The following is a 12,029-nucleotide window of genomic DNA, read 5'->3' on the forward strand; positions in this document are numbered from 1 at the left end:
CTACCAGGCGAAGAAGCCGTCCACGCCGTCGTCCACGCCGCCGTCCACGCCGCCGTCCACGCCCGGTTTGGAGTCGAGGAAAGAGCAGCCGCAGTGTGAGATCAGCGGGAAGGAAGCCATCTCTGCTCTGTCCAGAGCCAAGAGCCGAGAGTGTCGGCAGCAGATCGTGGAGGTCTACTGCAAACACAAAGACCGAGCGCTGCTGCCGGAGAAAGTGCCTCGCTACTGCCCCATCGAAGGTGAGACCAAACACCAACGCACTCAGATCCATATCAATAAGTTCATGAAAGGTGATGATGGATTCATGATACACTTGTTGGATATAAGATACAAAAATAAAATCCCATTCTAATGTGTCTCCAAGTAGAATAAAAACTCTGAACTCACATTGTTTCACAATCAATTTGTATCTTTATGTAACTCCAGACAAAATGTTCCAATATGCATTTCATAATATTGACATCTATCCAACAATGGAGTGTGAATATTGTCTTGAAGACATTGCAGGAGGTCAGTATTCACACTGAGAGATGGCAGACATGTTTCTTTCTGTTGGACTGAAGCTAAACACGGTTTGGTTTGAGTTCAAGCAGCCTCCACTTACAGCGTGGCTGCAATCCACAACACGAGTTATTGAACACAGTTCAAACGTATTGTATGATTTAGGGACCGATTTATCCTTCATGTTAACGCAGCCTGTGATTGAACCAGTCAGCAAATGAGAGGGGGACAGACAGAAAGACAGAAAGACCAAAGGAACCGGGACGAACGGGCGGCTGTGAAGTGGCAGGTTGCAAAACGTCAAAGAGGGGTTTTTTTTTCTTCCAAATTTATCCTCTGAGAAGCATTTTTAACCCGGCACATGCCAGAGCCACGAAGAGGCTTCCAGTTTGTTGCCGGCTCTATTTGCAGAGACTTAGCGCTCTGATGAGACTCAGCCGGCGTAATTACACCGCAATGAAACAAGCAGTTTCTCGTCTTATTTCTGGAATGGCTGACTAATGATTTGTAGTCGCGCTCTCTGAACCACCCTGTGCTGTTTGAGGTTTCATCTATATGATTACATGTTGCTTTGATGACACACTACTCATTATTTCCACAGACTGCAGCGGCAGTGAAAGACCATTTGGTTTCCTTTGAGTTTGACTGACGTGAGCTCAGCCTGTCAAAGAGGACCGAGAGGGTTGTTCAACCATAGTTTGCTGTTTACGTCCCCATCGGTGCCCGACATCGCTCCCCCTGCCTCCCGCGGTCTGCACAGCGCCGCTCAGCTGATTACAGTTCTTTCTCCTCAAACTCCCGATCCCAGCATGCAGCTCGGGGAGGTCACTAATTAGAGGTCACTAACTAGGCCACGCAGGCCTCAACCCGCGCCATCTTTAGAGTGAGCGTGATGATGGAGAAGCATTAGGCTGCCAGAGGGTTTGTATATACAAGAGGCAGATTTAGCTCAGCCAGCCACAGACGGCAGGACATTTCCAAAACAGGCGGAAGTGAAGATGGAGGACCCGAGTGGAGAGCAGGGATGTTGCGTTGTGGCAACCAAGAAACATAAATCCAGCAAGTAGGATGTGTGTTCACATTCTCTGCTCAGATTGGTGACCAACAATGTTTGCTCAAAACTTCTGATTACGTTTCAATAAATGTATCACAAACTAGAGTTGGGCTGCAAATGGTCTCATAACAGTCAGAATAATGTGAAAGTGCAGATTCCACATGACTTGTTTTTGTCTGACCAACTCTACAAAAGCCTAAAATATGAATATTCTTATTCCATAAGATGAAAAAGCATCATGAAATGCAGATCCTGTTGAATTCTGCTGACGCCCGTGTCCTCTGTGTCCAGGTAAGGCTAATGTGAACGTCCAGTGGGACGAGGAGCCCTCAGAAGCTGCCCAGCTCGCTCCGGCACGGATCGCCTTCGTCTTGGTCGTCCACGGCCGAAGCTCACGCCAGTTCCAGCGTCTCTTCAAAGCCATCTACCACACCTCGCACTACTACTACATCCATGTGGACCTGGTGAGACCACTGGCTGTCACTCTGTGTCAATGACAAAGAAAGATGGCGACTGACACAGCTGTAGGCGTCACTTAGACATGAAACACTCTTACAGCGACTCTTCTACTGACATGACGAGCTTTAAGTTGGGCGGCTAGCTCTCAGGGAGACTGGCAGTACTGGCAGCATTTCATTCTGTGTTGTTATCAAAATATCTTCATGATGATTTTTAAAAAGTGTTTAGAAAACAAAAGCACGCTTTAACCTTCCTTCTTGTTGTCATTTTCAAACCCTCCTCAGAGGTCCAACTACCTCTACAGAGAGATCCTGTCTCTGGCCGGCCGCTACCCCAACGTCCGGCTGACTCCCTGGAGGATGTCCACCATCTGGGGCGGGGCCAGCCTGTTGACGATGTACCTACGCAGCATGGAGGACCTTCTCCAGATGCCCGACTGGTCCTGGGACTTCTTCATCAACCTCAGCGCTGCAGACTACCCCATCAGGTGAGACACTGGGTTAGTCACAGGAAGCAGGAAGCAGAGGGTCCCCTCTTAGGGATTGAAATGATACTTTTGTTACTGCACGCAGTTTGAAGTTGTACGAAGAGATAGTCCAGGTCAAACGTTGCATTTCATTTGCATGAAAAAAAAATGTTTTTTTAAGAACCCGTATCTACCTTATGTCAAGCTAATGACCCTTATCGGGTTTTCGGTTTTTTGCTTTTTTGAAATGGTTTCTTTAAAACACCCCCCCCCCCCCCCCCCCCCCTCCGTTCCCTGTTTGTATCGCTGTAGAAGACTGTCGGATATTTATCGATCATGTCAAGTTCCATCCTAACAAACAGCTCATTGATCTGTTGAAGCCTTGTTTGGTTTGTTTAAGGTCTTGTGGATTAGGTTTCGTGGCCAGTAGACCTCAGGTGCATCGACTCTGGATGGACGGCGGGTCTGTCCTTCTGAAGAGGAGCTCTTTGAACGGCTCACTTGCTGCTGGGGGATTTGAAGGGATCTGTATTGTTGGCTGTGATCAGTGGAGTGTTCGGCTGGTGACTCTCTCGCTGCAGCGTGGATAAAAGAGGTTTGTGGCGGTCAGTGTTTGGCTCATGTGTGCAGTGAGCAAGAAGGGGTCCAGATGGGGTCCAGATGGTTGTGTCTCTTAAAGACAGGCCAGTGGAGGGTTGGTGAACTCTGCTCTGTTCTGTAAATGGGGGACTGCATGTGAGCTGGCTTTGACCTCTTTGGAGCTTCTAGATTGTGGCTTATTATACAGACACGTGTGATTTGTGGATTGGGTTTGGTGTCGATGACATTGGTACAGTTCCATTTAAAGCCTACATCATTCATGACTGGTCCGATGAGGGTCCAGCAACCAGTCCTGCTGGATTATCACCGCGGTGCCGGTGTTTTAAGGAAACGTCTGTTTCTTTCAAGAACCAACTAGTTATTCACAAACTAATTATTGAGTCAATCTGCAGATTGTTTTCTTGATTATTTCAGAATATAGTGAGAAAAAAAAACATTTAAATTTCCCAGAATGCAGTTCGACATATTCAAATGTCTTGGGACAGTTGGACCGAGGAACAGTTTTCTTTTTAGCAGGCTAGCTGACTAGCCACATTATTACTCCGCTGCTCATTTTAGTCGTAACTGCAAAACCTCGGTGAGTTCGCAACTCGACGAAGTCGGTTTAGTTTATACAGAAGTTAGCCGCTCTGACCATCCTGCTCCGTTGATTTAAATTGGAATGTCCCTTCTACTCCTGTTCTATTTCTATGGCGAGAACACACACACACACACACACACACACACACTAATCCATTCTCTGTCCTCCCGTCAAAGTGACTGTTTGAATGCCCTTCCAGCTAAAATCCATAGCACATCCACAGCATTAGCACCATACCATCGATAGCTATGACATCACTGAGGCAGATGGAGAGTAAGTCAATGGAAGTGTGTGTGTGTGTGTGTGTGTGTGTGTGTGTGTCCTGGTAAGAGAAGGTCACACAAACTAATTTCAAACAGAATATCTCGCTTCAGAGGATCGAACAGAATACATGCAGTCATTCCGATTGATGTTAGCAGTGGGTGTGGGATTGACTTTCTTTGTTGTAGATATGAGATGAATGAAATTCATACTTTCATGTGAGTTGCTCTCACAGTGAACTCACACATGTGGGTCAGTGATCAAGCCTGTAGAAAGATACATTTAGGAGGTTTAGAGGCGTAGTGCCGTGCTTCTCCTCACTGATCTAGAAGCATCTTTTGTGAAACGTGACCGCGTGTTGCAGCCCTCAGTTAGATTTAAATGTGCGTGAGATGCAGACCAACACCAACATGCCCACAAACGCACACATGCCGCCTGCGGTTCGTCTCAACGACTGCGATCAAGTGTAATCAAAGCGATGCGTCTCGATCTGTGCTTCGCGGCTCGCACTACATGCAGAAACCGGCCGTTTGAATCCGCTTCAGGGCACACGGTCTGCCCTCAGCTGCAACAGGAAGCTCAATGAAACGCTCCAGCTGCACCAAACAGACCGCGTCACTCGGATTACATGGAAGATTGTTTCTAGAGGATTCGTTCAAATATGTAACTGCATCCTGCTGAGACGTGTATCCACTAAAGGGAGGAATGCTCTCGTATCAACAAGTGTTGCGTGAGTCTGTTTGATGTTTAGCTGTTTTTTCTTCCTGCTGAGGCCAAACACACAAAGACCCGTTAGGAGGTTATAGACAGTAAGAGGAGTTTAAAGCACAACATGTTTCTGCTGGGATGGACTTTCTGGATCACATTTCTATTTGGCAGTGAAGGAATTTAAATGACAAGTTTGAGGTACTTTACTTCAGTATTTACTCCTCATGCCACTTTATACTTTTACTCCGATACATCTCAGATGGAAATAACTCCACAAAATGTATCTGACAGCTTTAGCTACTTTACAGATTCAATTTTACAGCTGAAAAGTTGATAAATCAATGCGTTGATGGCACTGAATTGAATGGTGTTGTCGACGTAAACACAGCCATGTGAACGTTTATGGTGGCGCGAGAGGAAGAGTCGGGGGATCACCGGGGTTCATCCTCTGGGGGATCACCGGGGTTCATCCTCTGGGGGATCACCGGGGTTCATCCTCTGGGGGATCACCACGGTTCATCCTCTCGGGGATCACCGGGGTTCATCCTCTGGGGGATCACCGGGGTTCATCCTCTGGGGGATCACCGGGGTTCATCCTCTGGGGATCACCGGGGTTCATCCTCTGGGGATCACCGGGGTTCATCCTCTGGGGATCACCGGGGTTCATCCTCTGGGGGATCACCGGGGTTCATCCTCTGGGGGATCACCGGGGTTCATCCTCTGGGGATCACCGGGGTTCATCCTCTGGGGATCACCGGGGTTCATCCTCTGGGGATCACCGGGGTTCATCCTCTGGGGGATCACCGGGGTTCATCCTCTGGGGATCACCAGGGTTCATCCTCTGGGGGATCACCAGGGTTCATCCTCTGGGGGATCACCGGGGTTCATCCTCTGGGGATCACCAGGGTTCATCCTCCGGTAGATGTTGAGCTCAAAGTGGACCGATCGAACACTTTGCCGTCACCAGAGCGTCTCCGCTGGCGTCGTTAAAACAACATTACATCGGCCCCACAGATCAATGGAGTGACATGTGAGTGTAACGGGTTTACAGTGTGACACTGGAGCCGATGATTGACAGCTGCCGTCTCCCCTCAGGACCAATGAACAGCTGGTGGCTTTCCTGTCCAAGTACCGCAACATGAACTTCATCAAATCTCACGGCAGAGACAACGCACGGTAAGAGAGAGAGTCTGTCGCTCTCTGTCTCTGTTCTCCTCCTTTATGTTTGTTGTCCTCTGAGGGTGGTCCTCTATACATAAAGTGAGGGATGAACAAAGTTCTTCCTCTTCTTCTCCTTGTTCTACTTCCTCTTCTTCTTCTTATATTTTATCGTAGTCCATGTCTTCTTCCTCTTCTCCCTCCTCTTTTACTTTTTTCTCCATTCTCTTCTTATTAAAGTTCTTCCTCTTTTTCTTTTTCTTCTTCCTCTTCTTCTTCCTGCTCTTCTTCTCCTCCTTCTTGTTCCTCCTCTTGTTCCTCTTCTTATCCTCCTTCTTGTTCCTCTTCGTCCTCTTCTTCATCCTCTTCATCCTCTTCTTCTTCTTCCTCCTCAGTACAATCTTTTTCAGATAGTATCACCGTGAGTGAGTAGTTTAATAAAAACAACAGTAGTTGAATTTAGATTTAGCAGATTTCAGTCGTTACCATGAAGTGGGTGAATATTTAAAAAAGTCAAGTTGAAAAAAGAAAATGCAAGAAATAGAGATTTCTTGGTTGGTCCTGTTTAAAGACATTGTTAAGACATTGTTTCATTGTTTCTTCTTAAATCGATGTCTGACTCCTCAAACAACATTCTATCATTTAGTTTTATTAAACTGGAATCACCGGTTTAGTCACAAAGACACTCGCAGGCTGAGAGTACAGCAGTGATATTCATCAGTACAGAGTACAATAGTGATATTCATCAGTACAGAGTACAATAGTGATATTCATCAGTACAGAGTACAATAGTGATATTCATCAGTACAGAGTACAGTAGTGATATTCATCAGTACAGAGTACAATAGTGATATTCATCAGTACAGAGTACAATAGTGATATTCATCAGTACAGAGTACAGTAGTGATATTCATCAATACAGAGTACAGCAGTGATATTCATCAGTACAGAGTACAATAGTGATATTCATCAGTACAGAGTACAGTAGTGATATTCATCAGTACAGAGTACAATAGTGATATTCATCAGTACAGAGTACAATAGTGATATTCATCAGTACAGAGTACAGTAGTGATATTCATCAGTACAGAGTACAGCAGTGATATTCATCAGTACAGAGTACAGCAGTGATATTCATCAGTACAGAGTACAGCAGTGATATTCATCAGTACAGAGTACAGTAGTGATATTCATCAATACAGAGTACAGCAGTGATATTCATCACACAGAGTACAGCAGTGATATTCATCAGTACAGAGTACAGCAGTGATATTCATCACACAGAGTACAGCAGTGATATTCATCAGTACAGAGTACAGCAGTGATATTCATCAGTACAGAGTACAGCAGTGATATTCATCACACAGAGTACAGCAGTGATATTCATCAGTACAGAGTACAGTAGTGATATTCATCACACAGAGTACAGCAGTGATATTCATCAGTACAGAGTACAGCAGTGATATTCATCAGTACAGAGTACAATAGTGATATTCATCAATACAGAGTACAGCAGTGATATTCATCAGTACAGAGTACAGTAGTGATATTCATCAGTACAGAGTACAGCAGTGATATTCATCAGTACAGAGTACAGCAGTGATATTCATCACACAGAGTACAGCAGTGATATTCATCAGTACAGAGTACAGTAGTGATATTCATCACACAGAGTACAGCAGTGATATTCATCAGTACAGAGTACAGCAGTGATATTCATCACACAGAGTACAGCAGTGATATTCATCAGTACAGAGTACAGTAGTGATATTCATCACACAGAGTACAGCAGTGATATTCATCAATACAGAGTACAGTAGTGATATTCATCACACAGAGTACAGCAGTGATATTCATCAGTACAGAGTACAGCAGTGATATTCATCAGTATAGAGTACAGTAGTGATATTCATCAGTACAGAGTACAGCAGTGATATTCATCAGTACAGAGTACAGTAGTGATATTCATCAGTACAGAGTACAGCAGTGATATTCATCAGTACAGAGTACAGCAGTGATATTCATCAGTACAGAGTACAGCAGTGATATTCATCAGTACAGAGTACAGCAGTGATATTCATCAGTACAGAGTACAGCAGTGATATTCATCAGTACAGAGTACAGCAGTGATATTCATCACACAGAGTACAGCAGTGATATTCATCAGTACAGAGTACAGTAGTGATATTCATCACACAGAGTACAGCAGTGATATTCATCAGTACAGAGTACAGTAGTGATATTCATCAGTACAGAGTACAGCAGTGATATTCATCAGTACAGAGTACAGCAGTGATATTCATCAGTATAGAGTACAATAGTGATATTCATCAGTACAGAGTACAGCAGTGATATTCATCAGTATAGAGTACAATAGTGATATTCATCAGTACAGAGTACAGCCGTGATATTCATCACACAGAGTACAGCAGTGATATTCATCAGTACAGAGTACAGCAGTGATATTCATCAGTACAGAGTACAGCAGTGATATTCATCACACAGAGTACAGCAGTGATATTCATCAGTACAGAGTACAGCAGTGATATTCATCAGTACAGAGTACAGCAGTGATATTCATCAGTACAGAGTACAGTAGTGATATTCATCAGTACAGAGTACAGTAGTGATATTCATCAGTACAGAGTACAATAGTGATATTCATCAATACAGAGTACAGCAGTGATATTCATCAGTACAGAGTACAATAGTGATATTCATCAGTACAGAGTACAGTCGTGATATTCATCAGTACAGAGTACAGCAGTGATATTCATCAGTACAGAGTACAGTCGTGATATTCATCAGTACAGAGTACAATAGTGATATTCATCAGTACAGAGTACAGCAGTGATATTCATCAGTACAGAGTACAGTAGTGATATTCATCAGTACAGAGTACAGCAGTGATATTCATCAGTACAGAGTACAGTAGTGATATTCATCAGTACAGAGTACAGCAGTGATATTCATCAGTACAGAGTACAGTAGTGATATTCATCAGTACAGAGTACAGCAGTGATATTCATCAGTACAGAGTACAGTAGTGATATTCATCAGTACAGAGTACAGTAGTGATATTCATCAGTACAGAGTACAATAGTGATATTCATCAGTACAGAGTACAGCAGTGATATTCATCAGTACAGAGTACAGTAGTGATATTCATCAGTACAGAGTACAGCAGTGATATTCATCAGTACAGAGTACAGTAGTGATATTCATCAGTACAGAGTACAGCAGTGATATTCATCAGTACAGAGTACAATAGTGATATTCATCAGTACAGAGTACAGTAGTGATATTCATCAGTACAGAGTACAGCAGTGATATTCATCAGTACAGAGTACAGTAGTGATATTCATCAGTACAGAGTACAGCAGTGATATTCATCAGTACAGAGTACAGTAGTGATATTCATCAGTACAGAGTACAGCAGTGATATTCATCAGTACAGAGTACAGTAGTGATATTCATCAGTACAGAGTACAGCAGTGATATTCATCAGTACAGAGTACAGTAGTGATATTCATCAGTACAGAGTACAGTAGTGATATTCATCAGTACAGAGTACAGTAGTGATATTCATCAGTACAGAGTACAGCAGTGATATTCATCAGTACAGAGTACAGCAGTGATATTCATCACACAGAGTACAGCAGTGATATTCATCAGTACAGAGTACAGTAGTGATATTCATCACACAGAGTACAGCAGTGATATTCATCAGTACAGAGTACAGTAGTGATATTCATCACACAGAGTACAGCAGTGATATTCATCAGTACAGAGTACAGTAGTGATATTCATCACACAGAGTACAGCAGTGATATTCATCAGTACAGAGTACAGTAGTGATATTCATCAGTACAGAGTACAGTAGTGATATTCATCAGTACAGAGTACAGCAGTGATATTCATCAGCACAGAGTACAATAGTGATATTCATCAATACAGAGTACAGCAGTGATATTCATCAGTACAGAGTACAGTAGTGATATTCATCAGTACAGAGTACAGTAGTGATATTCATCAGTACAGAGTACAGCAGTGATATTCATCAGTACAGAGTACAGTAGTGATATTCATCAGTACAGAGTACAGCAGTGATATTCATCAGTACAGAGTACAGCAGTGATATTCATCAGTACAGAGTACAGCAGTGATATTCATCAGTACAGAGTACAGCAGTGATATTCATCAGTACAGAGTACAGCAGTGATATTCATCAGTACAGAGTACAGCAGTGATATTCATCAGTACAGAGTACAGCAGTGATATTCATCAGTACAGAGTACAGTAGTGATATTCATCAGTACAGAGTACAGCAGTGATATTCATCAGTACAGAGTACAGTAGTGATATTCATCAGTACAGAGTACAGCAGTGATATTCATCAGTACAGAGTACAGCAGTGATATTCATCAGTACAGAGTACAGCAGTGATATTCATCAGTACAGAGTACAGTAGTGATATTCATCAGTACAGAGTACAGTAGTGATATTCATCAGTACAGAGTACAGCAGTGATATTCATCAGTACAGAGTACAGCAGTGATATTCATCAGTACAGAGTACAGCAGTGATATTCATCAGTACAGAGTACAGCAGTGATATTCATCAGTACAGAGTACAGCAGTGATATTCATCAGTACAGAGTACAGCAGTGATATTCATCAGTACAGAGTACAGCAGTGATATTCATCAGTACAGAGTACAGCAGTGATATTCATCAGTACAGAGTACAGCAGTGATATTCATCAGTACAGAGTACAGTAGTGATATTCATCAATACAGAGTACAGCAGTGATATTCATCACACAGAGTACAGCAGTGATATTCATCAGTACAGAGTACAGCAGTGATATTCATCACACAGAGTACAGCAGTGATATTCATCAGTACAGAGTACAGTAGTGATATTCATCAGTACAGAGTACAGCAGTGATATTCATCACACAGAGTACAGCAGTGATATTCATCAGTACAGAGTACAGCAGTGATATTCATCAGTACAGAGTACAGCAGTGATATTCATCAGTACAGAGTACAGCAGTGATATTCATCAGTACAGAGTACAGTAGTGATATTCATCAGTACAGAGTACAGTAGTGATATTCATCAATACAGAGTACAGCAGTGATATTCATCAGTACAGAGTACAGCAGTGATATTCATCAGTACAAAGTACAGTAGTGATATTCATCAGTACAGAGTACAGCAGTGATATTCATCAGTACAGAGTACAGCAGTGATATTCATCAGTACAGAGTACAGTAGTGATATTCATCAATACAGAGTACAGTAGTGATATTCATCAGTACAGAGTACAATAGTGATATTCATCAGTACAGAGTACAGTAGTGATATTCATCAATACAGAGTACAGTAGTGATATTCATCAATACAGAGTACAGTAGTGATATTCATCAGTACAGAGTACAATAGTGATATTCATCAATACAGAGTACAGTAGTGATATTCATCAGTACAGAGTACAATAGTGATATTCATCAATACAGAGTACAGTAGTGATATTCATCAATACAGAGTACAATAGTGATATTCATCAATACAGAGTACAATAGTGATATTCATCAGTACAGAGTACAATAGTGATATTCATCAGTACAGAGTACAATAGTGATATTCATCAGTACAGAGTACAGTAGTGATATTCATCAGTACAGAGTACAGCAGTGATATTCATCAGTACAGAGTACAGCAGTGATATTCATCAGTACAGAGTACAATAGTGATATTCATCAGTACAGAGTACAATAGTGATATTCATCAATACAGAGTACAATAGTGATATTCATCAATACAGAGTACAGCAGTGATATTCATCAGTACAGAGTACAATAGTGATATTCATCAATACAGAGTACAATAGTGATATTCATCAGTACAGAGTACAATAGTGATATTCATCAGTACAGAGTACAGTAGTGATATTCATCAGTACAGAGTACAATAGTGATATTCATCAGTACAGAGTACAATAGTGATATTCATCAGTACAGAGTACAGTAGTGATATTCATCAGTACAGAGTACAATAGTGATATTCATCAGTACAGAGTACAGTAGTGATATTCATCAGTACAGAGTACAATAGTGATATTCATCAGTACAGAGTACAGTAGTGATATTCATCAGTACAGAGTACAGTAGTGATATTCATCAGTACAGAGTACAGTAGTGATATTCATCAGTACAGAGTACAGCAGTGATATTCAT

The 12,029-nt window shown here is 42.3% G+C and overlaps 1 protein-coding gene across 1 annotated transcript in view; it reads left to right on the forward strand.

Annotated features, from left to right (window-relative positions):
- LOC306786800 (xylosyltransferase 1-like) overlaps positions 1-12,029 on the forward strand; it is a gene marked incomplete at its 5' end in the record, with an annotated part of 30,330 nt that overhangs the window by 4,968 nt on the left and 13,333 nt on the right. Inside the window, 4 exons of the mRNA XM_079281670.1 lie at positions 1-239; positions 1,847-2,019; positions 2,299-2,501; positions 5,725-5,805. The exon at positions 1-239 is cut by the window's left edge and continues 338 nt beyond it. Of these exons, the coding sequence (XP_079137796.1) occupies positions 1-239; positions 1,847-2,019; positions 2,299-2,501; positions 5,725-5,805 (696 nt within the window). The remainder of the gene's footprint in view (positions 240-1,846; positions 2,020-2,298; positions 2,502-5,724; positions 5,806-12,029) is intronic.

Source organism: Melanostigma gelatinosum (genome assembly GCF_949748355.1).
Source record: "Melanostigma gelatinosum genome assembly, chromosome: 13".
NCBI classification, from domain to species: Eukaryota; Metazoa; Chordata; class Actinopteri; order Perciformes; family Zoarcidae; genus Melanostigma; species Melanostigma gelatinosum.